Here is a 20240-nt window from a genome sequence, read left to right on the forward strand (position 1 = left end):
AGAGATTGTACTGATAAAATTAAATAAAAATTACAATTTTACTAATATTTAGTACTTAAGCTGCTAAAAAAATCATTTAGTTTATGCTGCTCACAAACTCTAATATTTGAATATTCATGCCAAAATTATCCCTAAAATATATAAACCTTTAGGGTGTTCGGTCCATCAATGCACCCCTCTGTTTCGGTATCTGAAAGAATTTTTAGTTTAATTTTTTTTATGCTCGTCTATGTTGCAGTTATTTAAGGCATCCTGTAAAATTTGAGAAATTTAAAAAAATTTAATACACCGAAAAATAGGATTCAAATAGTCTATTATACGCTAGACTCTTTTAGTTTATACGCATGTGAAATAAATTGTTTGAATCTTATTTTCAGCATTTTAAAATATTATGAATTTTTTAAAATTTTACAAAATATCTTAAATAACTGCAATATAAACAACCATAACAAAAAATGAGACTAAAAATCTCACAGATGCATGGAGAAACCCCATTCTTTAGAATTTTCCAAACCTTTATCCAGTGGAAATCTACTCATCAACATCTATTAGGAGACTTTTGAAAAACCCAACAAGTGAAGTCCTCACCGACAAAGACAGCTACCATAACTTTTAACTTCATCTATTAGATTCATTATAATTATTCTCTCATCCAAGTCAACCAAAAATAATAAGTCTTTGTGACTCTTACTCTTACCCAAAAAGTAGTACAATAATTCAACTACACAAACAACTAACCACTCTTCTCCTCTTTTGCATTAAAAAATCCTTACCCCATCTTCAACCTCAACAATGTCTTCAAAAATTCCTCTCTTCATTTTCTTATTCATTTTAACTCAAAATTCTCTTCTTCTTCTAACCTCAGCTCAAGCAAAGAAATCTCTTCCAAAATGTCACCCAATCTTATGTGGAAGAAATCAAAATCAGATGAGCCCATTCAACAACAAGATCATGAGCCCAGAATGTGGGGCCCTAAAATTGAATTGTTCTCAAGATGGGCCAAGGATCCAATTGAAAAAACAAGGCCATTGGTTTAAAATTGAGAACATTTCTCAATCTCAACCACAATCTTTAATCTCTATTGATATCAAAGATTCACTACCCTCAGATTTGAGTGAAAGTTGTAAATTAATGAATCAATATTCTCTTCCTAGCCCTACTGATTCATCTCATTTCTCTTCTTATAATTTTACAGCTGAGGTCACTTCAACACTTTACAATTGTACCCCTAATATTGGGTCTATTGCCAAAGATTTTGTTAGGACTGATTGTAAAGGGTATGATTTTTACTACAAGCCACCAAATATGAGTTTTCCTTACCAAAAACAATGCCCAAATGTTACTCTTCCTTTTTATTCACCTTTTATTCCTTTTACTTTACATTTGAAAATAAATCCTTATTGTTTTGGATGTGATTTGGGAGGTGGGAAATGTCACAATAGTACTACTCAAAGTCAATTTCATTGTACTTTGTTCCCTCAAAAAGGTAATTTTTTTTTTTTTGGTCTAATTATTATTCTGAATTTATATACAAATTATCATATTTCATTGTTATTTTTATGTGGGGATCTGGCTTTATTTGTTAATCAATACATTTAGCTATGTGAATCTGAGCATTTTGATTTTTGTTTCTTCTTTTCAGGACCAAAGAAGAAAAAGCTAAATTTAGGAGTGGAAGTAGGTAAGAGTTCTTCTCAATTGAATTAGTGATTATTTTAGACATTTTCCCATTTCTATCCCATGTTTTTTTATTATTTTTCAATTTATATTTATAGAAAAAAAAATCCATTACATTCTCATTCTTCATCAAATAAGATAGATTGATATAGTAATAATAAAATTTTTATACTATTTATTGCTGAATCATATGAAATTTTACTTAATTCCATATATAATATAAATAGATAGAACAATACGTATGAACAGAGAAACAAAGAGAATTTTTTTTTTAAGTCGGAATTTGCAATGGGTACCAAAGGAAAGGGGTGGTTGATAAATGAAGATTTTTGGTGTTTTTTTCTCTTTAGAAACACCTTGTGTGAAATATTAATAAACATATTTATAAGGGGAAAAAAATATGTATGGGCATTTGAGTTTGGAAAATAAAATTGGGCAAAGTAATAGCTTCTCTGTTTTGGTAAATATTTTGCAATGTGAGTTTGTCATTTTTCTTTCTTTCTTTCTTTCATAATGCAGCTATTATTTTTGGTGGAATTGGTACACTTGTGATTATGCTAATATGTTGTTGGAGGACATTTTGTTGGAAGAAACATAATCATGTTCATCAAAGTATTGAGGCATTCATAAAAAATTGTGATCCTCTTCAAGTTAGAAGATACACGTATTCCAACATCAAAAAAATGACAAACTCATTCAAAGAAAAGTTAGGCCAAGGAGGTTTTGGTAGTGTCTACAAAGGAAAATTACTTGATGGGCATCTTGTTGCAGTGAAGATGTTAAATGAATTCAAAGCCAATGATGGAGAAGATTTCATGAATGAAGTTGAAGCAATAAGCAGAACTTCCCATGTCAATGTTGTCCGATTGTTAGGGTTTTGCTTCGAGGGCGCGAAAAAGGCTCTCATTTATGAGTTCATGCCTAATGGCTCTCTTGAAAAATTCATTTATCATGAAAATGAAAGTGAAGAGAATTTTAAGTTGGATTGGGAAACATGTTATGGAATCTCACTTGGCATTGCTAGAGGACTTGAGTATTTGCATAGAGGTTGCAACAAGAGAATTTTACATTTCGATATTAAGCCTCATAACATTCTTCTTGACGCAGAATTTGTGCCCAAAATCTCTGATTTCGGCCTTGCCAAAGTTTGCACCCGAAAAGATAGTTTACTCTCAATGTTGGGTCCAAGAGGTACAATTGGGTACATAGCTCCTGAAGTTATCTATAGAAACTTCGGAGCGGTTTCTCACAAGTCTGATGTGTATAGTTTTGGAATGATGATTTTAGAAATGGTTGGTGGGAGAAAAAACATGAATGTTTCAATTGATAATAGTAGCGAAATATATTTCCCGCAATGGATCTATAAGAGACTTGAGGCCGAAGAACTCGGCCTCAAGAGGATTATGAATAGAGAAGAGAATGTAAAAGTGAGGAAGATGATTATGACAAGCTTGTGGTGCATACAAACCGATCCATCGAGTCGACCAGCAATGAGTAGAGTCATAGAAATGTTGGAAGGTAGCCTTGAATCATTGCAAGTACCACCGAAGCCTTTCTTGTGTTCTTCACCAAGCTTACCAAGCTCATCACCATCTTGTTCTTCTAACACATTTGTATCTCTACAAATCTCAAACATATGAATGAAAGCACTTGGTAGTTATTTAAATTTTAAACTCACTATTAATAAAAGTTCAATGAAAGACAAAGGGAAAGGTATTTTCTATTTTTTATTTTTTTTATAAACCGTCCTAACAAAACCGAAAAAACTAACCAAATCAAACCAAAATTCAAACCGTCCAATTAATATATCAACATCTCCAATATCCTAGAATATACTCTACCAACAAATTCAAATTTTGGAGCTCCATAGTGAGGCCTCGACAATCTCATAATCTCTCAAGAAATTGAAGTTGCTTACCATCTAGTTGATCCTATTCAATTCCAAACACGAAACCAAAGAACCCATACATAAAGCTAAGAACAGCATCTCGAGAATTAAAAGAACACACTGTTAAGAATCTTTATTGAACTTGATTATAGTTAGTACATTATGAGCTTAATTGAGTATTTAATGAATGAAAGTAAGGGATATTTATAGCAAACATACCCCTTAGTACACTAGAACTAACCAATTAACTAACTCAGTTAGTCAATTAACAATATTAACTAACTGATCATTAAGGGCTCGTTTGAAACGCCGTATTAAGTTGTATTGTATTGTATTGTATTATATTGAATTGGATTATATATCATATTTTTATATAATACTATGTTAAACTTTAATTTATACTAAAATATTATATATTTAGGTGTCCATAAAAGTTAATACCACATATAATTTTACATAAAAATATTGCATAAAATAAAATTTAATATAATACAATACAATACGACCTAATACGGCGCTCCAAACGAACCCTAACAATTTATTATAAGAGCCTACCTAGACTAATTGCAAAGGCATACAAATACAACAATTCTCCACCTTCCCTTTGTAATTACTTGACTTAGGCACACAAACTTTTGTCAATCAGTAGGGGCCCGTTTGGAACGTAGGACTGAATTACATTAGACAGACTAATTTGTCCAGTCCAGTATTTGAACATGTAGAAACTCTGAATAATTAATTAAATTACTGAGGTTATTTTTATAATTAATTTTAATATTGTGTATATAATTATAAATTCTCCAGTATAATTTTGTTTTTTTTAGTTGGATTGATATTAAAAAGACAAATAGTTAATTTGTGTATATATGATAACGTAATGTAAATTATTAACTATAATATTTTTGGTGTAGTGATTTTAAAAAAAATAAATAATATCTTTAGTAGTTGTATTAATTTAGATTTATCTTAAGATCAAGGATTCAAGTTCCCATAATGTCATTTTTCCTTTTAAACATATGCAATTTTTTTTTTTTTTTCAAAAAAAAAAAACAAATTTAATACGCTTATGATTAAGTTAAACTACAATTTTATTATTAATTATAATTTTTTTATTTTATGTAATATTACATAACTACAAATTCTCATATTTAAAATATATATATATATAAAAAAAATAATTTGTGGCATAAATACTTAAATTCAACACCCAATTATAAATAACTTAAGTTATATTTTCAAAACCTTACTACTCCATAAATATAAGCAACCTAGAGTTTAAGATGCATGTTTACTATTAAGCAATTGGAATCAATAATAAATGAGTCATTCTTTTATATTTGTTTAGTTAATTTATCAAATTTAAGAAAATGAGAACTTGATTAAATAAAGGAGAAAAAAAAAGAGAGAATTTTCTCCACTAATTTTCTAAGGAATACCATTAACGCGATTACTAAATTGTAATTGTAATCAGAATAATCAATGGAAGAAATGAATCGGTTTAAAATAGAAAATAATTTGAAACGATATTTTATTATGTCATTTACTAAAGTGTGCGAAAAGAAAACCAGAATCATATTATTTTGTTTACATAATTGGGAAAGGTAATCGGAATGCTGACAAAATTGTCATAATTAGAACATGTCATTATTTTCTGTTCATAGATTTTTAAATGGTATATTTCTCTTTTTTTATTTTTAATTAATAAAATTAAAATTAAAATAAATTAAATTAGGAAAGGGAAATATATTCTCTATAAAAATTGGGGGAGAACCTTTGTTTTCTCCCTAATTTGTGTGGGTTACACTACTTTCTTCCTTTTTAAAATTTAGTAAACAATTGTATGAGAATCAATACCATAACATTCATTCTTATTCCCTTTTAAGTAAACATGTCATAAGAGTAATGACTTTTATTTATTTTTTTAATATTGAATTTATAATGATAATTTTATCATTTAAAATATGGCTTATTCTATAGTTTAACTCAAAAGAGTAATTTAGTTAATTTAAGCATTCCGATTATATTCCCTAATAAAATAAACAATATAAATCACTATTATTTATTTTCCAAACAATTTTAATAAATAATATATTACAACTATTAATACAGATTATTTTTCATTTATTCAGGTACATTTTTCTATTAATTTATTTCAATTCAAACATGAATCTAGAATGTGCTTAATAGATGTCTCCTCCATCAAAAATAATAATCTTTAGATTGTAGTAAACAAAATCAAACAATATTATTATTATGGGAAAGACTATTGTGGAAGAGGGAAGCAAAATGATCCATTTGATGCTTCTTCAAAACTAAACCAACCTCAATGCCATCACTTCCATCTCCACATTCCGCCATTGAAATGGCACCATTCTCTATAGAAACCACAACAAATTTTTCAGGACGACCCCATCCAAAATCTGTATTGTAAAAGCCCAAACTCGGCGACCCAGCTACTCCAACATGGCAAGAATTGTCAGACACCGTCGTTAGAAAAGTCACTAGGCATTTCTCTATTTCGCAATATAAATCCTTTTCTTTTCCCACACTTTTCACTAAATCACTTACTATCATCACAATAGCACTGAATGAGTCCACCCCCTCCTTCTCCTTACAGATCACGTACTCCCTCATGTCGTCGATATTGATCTTGGATACCAGACAATTGCCCAAGTAATTTTCTGGCACCGGAGGTGTCAAACGATTCCGGTAATTGGCGGCAAATAATATAAAAACTTTACTTTTAGTTTTATCTTCATTTGTTGCTTTGAGAAAACAATCGAAAATGTAAGCGTAAGTAAGAACAAAAGAAGATAAATGAAGGTTATTTGGATTTGAATTTGGCACCTTTCGACGGAGTTTATCTATATCTGATCGACTTAGTTCGAAAATGGCTCTATATAATTCATCAAGATCAGAGCTTTGAAACGATTCAAATTCAAACAGTTTTGGGTTGTTTCTACAATCTGAGGAAGTTGATCCAGGATTTCTTGTCCTATAATTCAAGACCTTCATTTCAAACCCAGATTGGTCTTTTATAACAGTCCGATCATAAGACGGTGTAAGCTTCTCCGGTAACAATGGCGGATTATTCTCTTTAGTTAAGTAAGCCCACGATTTCATAAACATAGCGGCGGATTTCCCATCTACAAGACCATGATGGGTAGTGAGGCCAATACAAAATCCCTTATTAGGGAAAACAGTGATTTGAAGAGCCATTATCGAAACCCCTGTTTCCGAAACATGTAACGGAGAAACCAAAGGTCGAACCTTTGAGGCATGGAAGGGTTTGTTTCCAGAAAGGGTGTCAAAGTCAGCATTGGATTCGGCGATTGTGAGTGAAACGACGTCGCCCGGTGTGTAGAGAGCTACTGGTTTGGGGGAATGTTGAGGCCATGTTAGTTTCCGGCTAGAGGTAGAAAGTGTTGGAGTGTGAGAGAGAGTGAGTGTTTGAGTTTTGGGAGAAGAGAGTTTATGAAAAATGTAGTGTCTTTGGGAAGAGAATAGAAGAATAGATATTGGACTGGTGGGAATTTGAACCAGTAGGTGTCGAAGCTTGTTAATGGGAGAGTGAAGTTGGTGGTGGTGGTGGTGACACTATATGGAGCCACATGAGTTTCCTCGAGTATTTTCAGTGAGGCCATGGCCATGGTTGAGTTGAGTAGTGAGTAGTATATACAAACAACTTATAATATCTTTATATATTAAAAGTGTCTATCTAACGGCAATTCTTGGTTTAACAGAATATACTTTACAAGAATATTCTGTTAAATTTAACCCAAAAACAATCGTCCACCATTTTTTGAATCGTGACTGTCAAATCTACATATTCTCTCTCTGAAAACTCTCTCTCTGAAAACTCTTTTGTTTCTCTTAAAATTCTCACAATCCAAAATCCCAGACATCGGTCTGGCTTTGATCCGGGGATTAAATTGAATCGTCGATCCTTTTCTACAGTTCCTCAGGAAAAGCCTTCGCCTCTTTCTCTTTTTGCGTTTGGATTTTGGTGTGATTGAATAGTGGTTTGTGTTTGACAACCGGGAAAACAGGTGAAGCGGGATTCTGTAAAAACGACGGCGGCGACGACGGATCTGTTGGTGGAGAGTCGGAGTAGCTCTGACTGTCTGGTAGGCCTGGAGTGTTTGCCTCTGATTGTTGTAATTGTATTTAGGTTGACGCGTTTGAGCACTGCAAAATTATTTATTTATAATCAATTTGCGTGTTCTTTTCTTCATTGTGATTTATTTGATTTTAAAATTATTTGACAAAATTTTACTTCTTGGGATTGGGATATCATCAGATGATTATCTCCCTTGAAATGTTAGCTTTGTCATGAATACTTGGTCTATTTTGACCCACCTTTTGACAAGTTTCAATTACGATCAAATTATATTAATATTATTTCGACTTGTAGATAGAAAAACGGCTTCACCTACCTTAATTTTTTTAGTATTCTTTAATTAAGTGTGTAGGTCCACTAATCTTGTTTAGGGTTCCTACTGATCTTTACCTTGCAATTGTTAGCTCTTTTTGCATCTTAAAGATTGTGGAGTTCTGCTAAAATTCTGTAGAAAACAAATATATTTTATTTTAGTGAAAAACCATGATGTTGTTATATTGATTTATTATATTAGTTGGACTTTAATTAGATGAAATTCATTGTTTCAGTTTCTATTTTCGCTCTTTGAAACTCAATTTGGTATGGACATGAAAATTTGACTTTTGTTTGATATCATCTAATTATTTTTGTAAGTTTTTATGGTTCCTAGATTTCTTTGTAGCCATGAGAAACATTTGTCTTACTAGCAAGTTCAAATTCTGTGCAGGGAAAACTATGGCACCCCCCTCTCAACACCTACTCGAATAGGCCTTGCTGGTTTGGCTGTCATGGGCCAGAATTTGGCACTCAACATTGCAGAAAAAGGATTTCCAATTTCTGTTTATAACAGAACTACCTCCAAAGTTGATGAGACTGTTGAAAGAGCAAAACTAGAAGGTGACCTTCCTGTGTACGGGTTCCATGACCCCGAATCTTTCGTTAACTCAATTCAAAAGCCACGAGTCATTATCATGCTTGTCAAGGCTGGGGCACCTGTTGACCAGACTATAAAGACCCTCTCTGCTTATGCATATTTTGTAACAGTGAAGCATTCGCATTTTCATCTTTCAAGTTTTTAAGGAAATAGCATCACAAAATAATTAAATTTTAATGGCAGGGTATCATTTGCAGATTCACAACAAGATTATGATTCATCTGTACTGTTGAACGACCATTTTGATAGCCCACTTGGTTCTCCAGGCACCAGTGATGTGTTGGTGGGTACACAAAACAAAAGTTTTTTTTTTAATTGTTACTCTTTTTGGCCTGATGGTAACAATTGCTTCATCTTTTTTTGTGCAGCATCAATACGGGAATTGTTGAAACTTATTACGGACTCTGGTTGAGTACCTCCTCAGCCTATTATATTTCTTTTTAATGGTGCTGAGGAACTTTTTATGCTGGTAAGATGTTTTATTGGATCAATTCCACAACTGGAACTATGACTCACCCTTATAAGTTGTAACTTTATGCTCATTGTACATATCATAATGTCTGATGGTAATTATGATGATTTCTCACATGGTTTTATGATGACTCATAAGTGGCGTGAGACCATTGACGCTTTTATAAATGTGGAAGCATTTGGGATAGGCGGACCAGGTAGAACACCATCAAATCAATACCATTCTCAATAATTGTAAAATATAAAAGTGTGCACATAGTTCGTTCCTACTACATGTGCATAATTAATTCATTGGCTGTCCTATATTTCTCTTCTTTAAATTGAGTGTTTGTAATAAGAATACAGAAACCACTTTCCATTTCTAATGCAATGTCAATCATATTGATATTGGATTTGGACAGGTTAAACCTGGTTTCTCTTCATACTTTATTTGTATCAATTGTTTCATTCTGCATATGATTAATAATTTGGATAATGTTAGGGAAAGTGGAATGAAATAGTGAAACAACTGATTTTTCTTAGAAAGGTCAACAACTTTTAGATGCTGCATCATTTTTTTTTACTTTTATTACTAAAATTGCAGATTTAGTTTGTCAATCTGGGATGACTGCTTCTCCTGTCAACTTAAAAGGTATTTTATTTCTTTTTACAGTATTTTCATTGACAATTCTTCAATTGCCATGTGTTAAAGAATTTATTATATTTGAATGGTTTGTTTACTAATACTTCTGAAAAATAAAAGATTTTTAATTTTTTTTTCTTCTAATAGCGGCTATCTAAGGGTTATTTATGAGAAATGAATCATAAAGTTTTGAAATTGACTTTTTGTGGAAATTTGTATCTATGAACCTAATCAGTCTTAATTGTGCTTAATTTTGTTATATGTTGGAATTTGTTGTTAACTGCTCTTCTTTTATTGATTAGTTGTGTCTGGTGGAGAGCATGTTGATGTGAATATAGGAGCAAAAGTGACACCAAAAGTGCAGTCACTTATTCTAAATTCTTATAAGTTATCAGCATATTAATGATTTCTGTGCTATCATTTTTGTGGAGCGTGTCGTCTCTCCTCATTTTTTAATGCTTAATGTTTATGTATTTCTTCGTGTTAATGTATGTTCAACTACTTCTAATGTTGACTTGAGCCTTTGGGTAAACTTATTTACTAGGTAATTTTAGTAAAGCCAATATTGCAAAGCTTCCACTTGGTAATTACTAAACGAGTTTGTCTCTTTGCCTAATATTCAGTTCCATGTAATTATTATTTGTAAGAAGAATCCATAAATATAATGATATACAATTTACTTTTATAAAACAAATGTTCATATAATCATGCATTTAGTTACCAACCTCTAAATTGTTATCATCCTACGTCTAACAATAATTGCCACGTACTTTTCTAAGAGGAAATGCTAAGTTGGATATTTAATTATGGCGGAAAGGGGAGTTAGAGTCATATGGTTTGGTAGGATTGGTAACACTTTTTTAATCAGTTTTCTGTTTTTAAAAGTAGAAAAGTTAAAATATTTTTCAAAAACATGTTCTATAAAACTGTTTTTACTTTTCAATTTTATAATTAGAAATCAAAATTTTAAAAACAAAAAAAAAATCACTTTCAATATTTTTTTAAACTGTTTTTTTTTTTCTGAATCAATCTTTTGGATTACGATCAGACCCGGACCCAAATTCCCTCCCACGGCCCTGGCGTTGAACCTGGCTTCTGAATTGAACCCGAATCCGACCCCGGACCTAGACCCGACTTAAATAAAATCAAAAAATAAAAATAAAAATAACCTTTACAGAACACACTTTTGTTTTCTATTTTTAAAATTAAAAAACAAAGTTGGTTACAGAACACATTTTTGTTTTTCAAAAATAAATTTTTTAAAAACAAAAATTTTACTTTCATTTTGTGATTAAAAAACTAAAAAACAAAAGTGTTACCAAACGACACCTAAATATATAATTTTTTAGCTAATAAATTTACTACAAAATTTAATAATAGTAATAATATGAATTTTAGATATTTTACGTGATTTTGTAGTTAAAATCTACATATATACTACACGAGTCCTTTTTAGTATGAATATTTATTTTAATACATAGTATAATGTTTAATAAAGGTAAGAATAATAGTATTTTCTCTTAATTTGCCGCCCATTTTTCTATGAATTTTGTTTCTATTTATAGGTGTATAAGATGAAAGTTATTTTTATTAGGATCTATAATTCACTTACAACTGCTCATGAAACATGGACACTCCCTACATTTCATTTATATGCACATGGGATAATATCTAATAACTACCCAACTACTCTTTGTCTTTATCCTTTAAACCGTTATATATGCTGACTAAAAATGTTATTTCTCGTTAAATGTGAGTTATTCTTTTTATCTGTTTTTATAAGAGAAAACGCTAAGTATATATATCATAGAGTTATTTACAAGGTAGCTACTTTGTTATATAAAGAGCCAGATCAGTGAATGTATTTATATTCTCTATAAAATACGTGGGTCAATGAGTTGCAAGCTTCTTGATGTCTCGTCTTGTAGGATCTTATTAGGATACTCTATTTTTTCCGAGATTGACATATTGTCTCGTCAACTATATTGTCAATAGTTATTATTCTTATCTCGTGTATGCTTATATAGTCAGCGAGTTTAAATTTTTATATCAATTTTAATTAATTAGAACGAGTTAATTAAACCACATTAAATAATGCAATTTAATTATTTATATTCTTTGAGCTGATTTATATTCCTTTTGTAAGACATGTATTACCTTCTGGTCAATAACTGAACTTCAGTATAATAACAGTATAAAAGCTATTCAAAATTTATTACCTATATATGTTTTTTTTTTTTTTTGGGTTATTATAGAAGATTGGTTTTTTATTAAACAATCTGCTTAATATGATTGATCCGTTATAGTAGTTGAAAGAATCGAAGTTGAAGAATCGTAGTTGAAGAATCTGATGTATTCAAAAAGTGGTGGTTTCCAGTGACTCATTTTTCCTACCAATTTTGTTAGGTTTGACTAATTAGTTATATTATTGTTCCATATAAATTTTAGTTTCTAGATTAAGTTTTATTTTAATTAAATGTATTAACTTTAATTGTTTGTTTTTTAACATATATGATATGTTATATATATTATACTAAATTTTATGTTAGTTTTTTTCTATGTTAGTTGAAAGTGATACAATTAAAAATTAAAGAAAAAATATTATTAGTTATTAGGTGAGATTATTAATTATTATGTGTATCTAAATATTATAGTTTATAATGTTGTCAATTAAAAGTGAATACCGAATGCAATATATTAGTGTTTAAGAAAGCTTGAAGATTTAAATATATTTTTAAGTTAATCCAAAAATAAATTAAAAATTGATGTTCCAATACTTAAAGAAACATTACTTAAATGGGTGTAAGATAAAAAGAAAATTAAAAATCAGTTCCAATACTTAAAGAAACATTACTTAAATGGGTGTAAGATAAAAAGAAAATTAAAAATCAATCTCTAAATTGTTGATAATTGAAGATAGCATTTGTCTAAACATTGTAGATAAGAAACTAACGAGAGAAATACAACCATTAATTCCAGCGAAATCAACTGGAAAAGAAGACCTGCAATGATCTAAACAGAAATATACGGAAAAAATCAGAAAAACTAGGAAGAAACTAAAATTACACAATTGTTTTCAGTTTTATTCGATCAAAACAACTCCCTCTAATATCGAAATCCAGATTCATGAAATGTAGATCTGTAACAAACAGATCTGGAGCTCCCCCCGAATCCAAAACAAGGTATGATGTGAAAATTTAAAAAAAAAACCTCATGAATAATATATCTACGTTATATATAGTTGCATTTTGGTTGATTACTGGTTTCCAATGTGGAATATATTTTTTTAAAAAAAACAATAAGAAGAAAAAATTTGAATTAAGGGACAACAAGTTACGTATAAGTCTGTTTATTTTTTTGTTTTGGTTGCATTTTCGTTTTATGATTTTTTATATATTATGCAAGTAGCAAAACTATAATAAAACTACTAAATAACTGTAAACAAACTAAAATACAGAAAAAACTCTTTGAACATCAACATCCATGATAAATCAAATTGTTACCCATTGATGATATAAAAATGGACAGGAAACAACTAGACAAAAACATATTCCCAAAAAAAATACATACAGAATATGTTTACACTATTAAAAAACTATGAAAAAACAAATACAAACTGAGAATAGATCAAATGAAGAAACTGAAATGAAAAATAATAAAACATCTGGAAAAAAAAAAAAGACAACAAAATGAAACCATTTTTAAGACTAAACAAACGAAAATAAAAAACCCATAAAAAGAACAAATAAATTAAACTAAAAAAAATAGAAGCCCTAAAAAACTAAACAACCAAACGAAATGCTAAAATAAAAAACCTAGAATAGTAAAATCGAAAAACACAAGACATACAAATGGCAAATACGAACAAATTTCAAATAGGGGCGAAACCAAAAAGAAACTAAAATCAAAACTTATACCGAAGACTATAACTCCATCTTGATCATTTTTTTGAGCATCATCTTGAGGAATTTTTTCATGGGCAGCCACCTTTGATTTCTTCTTTGGAAGATCTCGTCCACGTTTCGACAATGGAGGAGCAAAATCAGAGTCATCCTCCTCAACAACAGGTCGTTTACCCTTGTTTCTATTAGCTAAAGATTTCAACTCCATTTTAGAATTTTTTTTTTTTTTGAACAGGGGAATGAGTTGATGAAGAATGAGTTACAACTATATTTATATATAGATTAAGAAAAAAAAAAGGGAAAACGGTTAATGAGAATTGAAAAAAAATTTGAAGAACAAAAGGAAGAGGGAAAATGGAGTTGGGATTGTCGAGATGTAAGTGTTCAGCTATGGAGGTTACTATTTTTTTAAAAAAAAAAATTGAAAATAAATGGAAAATAAAAGAAAAAAGAAGAGAAAAAAGAGAGAAATGATGTGGTGAAATAGTAATAAAATGTAGAAGATGAGTAAAAAAGTTGGTTTAGCCATGTATAGGTATTTATGTAATAAATTTATCATTTTAGATTTTTGGTGTAAAAATTTCTATATATTACAAAATAATAATAATAATAATAATAAATGAACTCCAAATATTTTACGTGGTTTTGTAGTTAAAATTTACATGCTACACTTAGAGATATTTATTTTAATACATAGTACAATTCTTAATAAAGGTAAATAATAGTATTTTATCTTAATTCGCTGCCTATTTTTCTATGAAATCTCCCCCTATTTATAGGTGTATAGGATCATAGTTATATTTATTATGATCTATTTACTAGCAACTGCTCAAGAAACGTGGACATTCTCCACGTTTCATTTATATGCACATGGGATAATATCTAATAACTACTCAGCCATCCTTTATCTTTATCCTTTAAACGGTTATGCTGACTAAGAATATTATTTCTCCCTAAATGTGAGTTATCCTTCTTATCCGTTTTTATAGAAAAAAAAAACGCTAAGTATAGATATTCTTCTTCTTGCGGTGTCATTTATATCGTAAAGTTATTTGCGAGGTGGCTACTCTGTTGTGTAAAGAGCGAGATGAGTGAATGTAGTTATATTCTCTATGTATAAATACGTGAGTCAATGAGTTGCAAGCTCCTTAATGTCTTGTCTTGTAAGTTCTTATTGTATACACTATTTTTTCCGAGATTGACATATTGTCTCGCCAACTATATTATCAATAGTTATTATTCTTATCTCGTGTATGCTCATATAGCCATCGAGTTTGAATATTTCTATCAATTTTAATTAATTGGAACGAGTTAATTAAACCGCATTAAATAATACAATTTACTTATTTATATTCTTTGAGCTGATTCTTATTCCTTTTGTAAGACCCGTGTTAACTTCTGGTGAATAGCCGAATTTCATGTATAAAAGCCAAAATTCATTATCTATATCTTTTTTTTTTTTTTTTTTTTTTGTATTATTATAGAAGATTGGTTTTTTATTAAACAATCTTCTTAATATGGTTGCTCCGTTATAGTAGTTGAAGAATCGGATGTATTCAAAAAGTGGTGGTTTCCAGCGACTCATTTTTCCTACCAATTTTGTTAGGTTTGACCAATAAGTCATATTATTGTTCTATATAAATTTTAGTTTCTATATTAAGTTTTATTTTAATTAAATGTATTAACTTCAATTGCTTTCTTTTTAACATATCTGGTATGTTATATATCTATATATATATATTAGTAAAAAATTACGTGCGAGGCACGTATACTAAATTTTATGTTAGGTATAATCTACTTTATTTAAAAGTGATACAATTAATAATTAAAAAAAAAATTAGTTATTAAGTGATTATTATTATGTAAATCTAAATAATGTAATTTATAATGTTGACAATTAAAAGTAAATACTGAATGCAATATATTAGTATTTAAGAATGCTTGATAATTTAACTGTAATATGTTCTTAAGATAATTCAAAAATAAACTAAAAATTAATGTTCAAATACTAAAGCAAACACAGCTTAAATGTGTGTAGAATAAAAATGAAAATTAAAACTTAATCTCTAAATTATTGATGATTGAAGATAACATATGCCTAAAAGTTGTGGATAAGAAAAATAAAGATACTCTTAATGGGTGGACTTAGAGACAATAAAAGCATATGAAAAAAGTAAATAATTCATCTTTGTATCAATCAATGAAAACTCTAAATATAAACGACAAATAAAAGAGACATAGGGACAATAATAATAATAAAAAAAATCAACACCCTCAATTGACTCCTTAGAGGAAAAAAATATACATTTACAAATTCTTAATTGATTTCCACATATAATGTCAACCTGAAACATCATCTTATAAAAAACTCACTGGTAAAAATTCTCAAAAAATTATGCAAAGGGAGAGAGTGAGGGTCTCGGTATCGAATTCAAAACCTGCAATAATACGAATAATTAATTAAAAGTGAGGGAGAGATCCGAAACTCTCTTGAGCTGACCAAATTCATGTAGTCAAGTAGAGACAAATTCACAATATGGGTTTTAGATTGGCAGGGCATGAAGAATGAAAAAACTGTAATATGAGTTGAGACATAAGAATAAAGATGATGAAGAATAAAAACTATATATGCTCGCTATTATTCCATAACTTTCCATACAAAATTCAAATTTCTTAGCACTAACCAGATTGAATTTTTCTTAGTAATATTCAAATTATTAAAAATTATACAGTTGAAATGAACTACAGCATGAAATGCCACAAAGGCTTCATGTGTCGGGTCAAACTTCAAGATTATTGCCTCTAACACAGAATGTAATTGATCAAAAAGTGAAGAAAAAAATGAGCATTGTCAATTTAATAAAAAAGCTCTTAATTTAACGATTGATACACATGTAACAAATCCTTTAAATGAAATCTAATCAATGAAATTGTACCAAAAAAAAAAAGGCAAATACCTCCATAGCGAAAATTGAATTAACAAAATAGAAATTGCAGAATAAGGAGTGGCTGAGAAAGGAAGAACCATACTTGCGAAACCCCCAAAAATAAATTATAAATCAAAATTTTACTATCATAAACACAAGCTTTTTGAACATCCCTAATCAAAATCGAATGAATATGTGGAAAGTAATTACCTTTGGGCAGCACTTGGCGCAGTTAGAGCAGAAAATCAAGTCGATTGAATCTTTAATTTGGGCGAATGTGCTGGTCTCGTTCATCTAAAATCGTTCACCTGTCGTCGACTCATTGTAACGCCCTAATCTATAGGGACGCCACGTGTGTGATTTTATAAACTAGTTTAATACTAATAGAATAATTAATTATTAAAAACCGTGATAATATTAAAAACTTGACTAAAATAAAACACTAAAAATGGACATTATAACGGCATAAAAAGTGTGTTCCGGGAATCCCTGTTGTAAAAAGTTTTGCTAAAGAAATATGTACGACAACCATTTAAACATAAAATCAAAATACACAGCAGATACAAACAATGCCTAAAACAACTCCTGGCAACTCGGCACGCAGGCGGCGAGGTCAATATGTACATTCTGGAGAAGATCGCCACCTCATGGTTGATCTAGCTTTTCTTTGCCTTTACCTGCACCACATAGCACCCGTGAGTCACAAGGACTCAGCAAGAAAAGTAATAATAACAATCATATAGCTTATTATTCGAATATTGTCATTTATACACAATAAAAATCAAACCATCACACTTTGTTCATAAGATGAAATCCAAATCACTACTGGCATCTGCCACGAATAAACATTAGTATACAGATATTTGGTAATACAAAACCATTATACCAATAATGGAATTCATATTCATTTAATCATATAAATAATATATATGTTACCTCATAAAGCAACCATCTTCATGACATCATGTTGCCTAATTAGGCAAGTCGATGCTTTAATCTGATGATCTTGTATTGTATCGCCTAATCGTGCAAGCCCATGCCATAGCTGGCACCCATATGTCGCATAACCGCATCACCTAATCGGGTGAGCCTATGCCCAAAAACCTGCACCCATATATCATACAATTGCATCACCTAATCGTGAGCCCGTGCCACAATACGGCACCAATATATCGCATCGTCTAACTAGACGAGCTCGTACCTACGCCGGTACTTATCATGTCAACGACGCCTGTACTTACGCCCAGTACGTCGCCAGGAAAATTGCATCACCTAATCAGGTGAGCCCGTACCTACACTCGGTACTCATCATATATCACTAACGCCCGTACTTACGCCCAGTACGTTACCAGGAAAATTGCATCACCTAATCAGGTGAGCCAACATATCACATGCATAATATTATCACATTATCAATACTCAACCAATCAATCTTTTCAATATATAACAATATTAACTATATCTCAATATTAATCAATTCATAACAATACTAATTGTATTACATACAATGTACTATGCAGTACAATATACTTTTCAATATATAACAATATTAACTATATCTCAATATTGATCAATTCATAACAATACTAACGGTATTACATACAGCGTACTATGCAGTACAATATACTTTTCTATATATAACAATATTAACTATATCTCAATATTGATCAATTCATAACAATACTAACGGTATTACATACAAAGTACTATGCAGTACAATATACTTTTCTATATATAACAATATTAACTATATCTCAATATTGATCAATTCATAACAATACTAACGGTATTACATACAAAGTACCATGCAGTACAATATACTTTTCTATATATAACAATATTAACTATATCTCAATATTGATCAATTCATAACAATACTAACGGTATTACATACAAAGTACTATGCAGTACAATATACTTTTCTATATATAACAATATTAACTATATCTCAATATTGATCAATTCATAACAATACTAACGGTATTACATACAAAGTACTATGCAGTACAATATACTTTTCTTACCTTTAATCCAGGTTCATACATTTCAATCAATCCAAGTGGAGAACTATCCTCGATGATCCCGGCCCTATGTCACAACAACGATAAACTAATAAGTGTTTATCCTAAAACACTGCTTATATTCACATAAGACAATCTAGGGTTTTCTACCAAACCCCGCGGTATAAATACACTAAAATAAAACTTATATTTAAGCTCTAAAACATACACCATATTGTAGAGCTCGTCTCAAGCTTCGAAACGGTACATAGAATATCCAAAACGGACACCCGAGTCAAAAGTTATGACAAAAATACGATTTCTAATCTCTTAGGAATTTCTATAAACTGTGAAATACGAAAATTTCAATTTTCGCACTCACCGAAACACTACCAAAACTTATCCAAATGACTCCAAACTTTACAGGGTGCATGTATGCCATAAATACTACCATCCTTACATAACAGAAATAAAAATCGACCCCTTAAATGAAAAACGCCATTAGCGTTCGGACTAAGCTTTAAAAAGTTCCAAACTCGATTTCTAACTCAAAAATCACTTCTAATTCAACAAGAAAATATCGAAACTAGTCCCATGACTACCCGAGAACAATTCTATAAGGTCAGAACCTTCATAACTATTCTAATTCACAAAACCCCTATACGAAACCAATTGTTTTTAAACTTAAAACGAAATTAAACCATACCTTAAGCTTTCCCTCTTCAAAGATTTGCTATCCTGCTACTACCAGAGCTTAGATCGCTAAGTTTTGGATTGAAAATTGAAGAAAATAGATATAAGGGGAGAAGGTTTAATCGAAGGAGGGAGAACGAGAGTTTCGTTCGTCGAACTGTTCTGTTTCACTGATAACTTAATATATATATATATATAAGTTAACTTACGTTAACTTTATATATATATAAATAATATTATAATAATATAATAATAATAATAATATAATAATATATTAATAATAATAATATAATAATATTAATAAAAATTTTATTATTAATAGTTATTTTATAATTTCTTAGCCATTAAGAAATTTCTATTTCTAAGGTATTTAGCCAACTTCGAGTACTCTAAAATACCCCGATATTTCTAAAATCAACTTATCCCAATAATCTCATCAATATTTCTAACTAAAACTGTTGTGACATTTTTGGCCTCCAATCGGGTCTCCAGGGTCGCCAAACTTGAAAATATTTTTATTTCACAAATAACTCATATTATATCCACGTATTTCAAATAAATCCCCGTAATTAACAAATTACGCTTATATATCCACTTATTGAGTCTCCGGGGTCGCCGAACCTGAAATATTTTTATTCCACATATAGCTCATATTACATTCACACATGCTATATAAATCTCCGTAATTAACAAATTACGATTATTTACTTACTTATAGCAAAATTTAAATTTTATACTGAAATAGATTAGTAAGATCATAATCCCACTAATTACCTGATTAACTCATAGTACAATATAAACTCTAATTATTTACCATTAGGCTTATCGGGATATTACAACCATCCCCTCCTTATAAAAATTTCGTCCTCGAAATTTATTTAAACAATTCGGGATATTACCCCCATATTTATGATTCTAATTCTCAAATTGCTGCTTCTATCTTACTGTTTTTTTTATAGCACTTCCTTAACTAGTAGAATTGTCTCATTTCATCTTTCTAGTCCAAAACCGGACAAGATATTTTTCT

At 30.0% G+C, this 20240-nt stretch overlaps 2 protein-coding genes and 1 pseudogene across 2 annotated transcripts; 2 read left to right on the forward strand and 1 right to left on the reverse strand.

Annotated features, from left to right (window-relative positions):
• Positions 1–659: 659 nt before the first annotated feature.
• On the forward strand, positions 660–3383 carry LOC115714849 (rust resistance kinase Lr10). The gene is made up of 3 exons (XM_030643616.2): positions 660–1486; positions 1643–1681; positions 2197–3383. Exons 1-3 carry the CDS (start codon positions 793–795, stop codon positions 3315–3317), a joined length of 1854 nt encoding a protein of 617 aa, XP_030499476.1. The 5' UTR covers positions 660–792; the 3' UTR covers positions 3318–3383.
• Positions 3384–5800: 2417 nt separating this feature from the next.
• Positions 5801–7279, reverse strand: LOC133036507 (phenolic glucoside malonyltransferase 1-like; annotated as a pseudogene).
• A 101-nt stretch (positions 7280–7380) lies between these two features.
• Positions 7381–9463, forward strand: LOC133036609 (6-phosphogluconate dehydrogenase, decarboxylating 1-like). Its single transcript, XM_061113150.1, has 4 exons — positions 7381–7692; positions 8392–8561; positions 8796–8885; positions 8967–9463. The coding sequence occupies exons 2-4, from the start codon at positions 8453–8455 to the stop codon at positions 9008–9010; spliced, it is 243 nt and encodes an 80-aa protein (XP_060969133.1). The 5' UTR covers positions 7381–7692; positions 8392–8452; the 3' UTR covers positions 9011–9463.
• The last annotated feature ends 10777 nt before the right edge of the window (positions 9464–20240 follow it).

The sequence above is a fragment of the Cannabis sativa genome, chromosome 4 (assembly GCF_029168945.1).
Source record: "Cannabis sativa cultivar Pink pepper isolate KNU-18-1 chromosome 4, ASM2916894v1, whole genome shotgun sequence".
NCBI classification, from domain to species: domain Eukaryota; kingdom Viridiplantae; phylum Streptophyta; class Magnoliopsida; order Rosales; family Cannabaceae; genus Cannabis; species Cannabis sativa.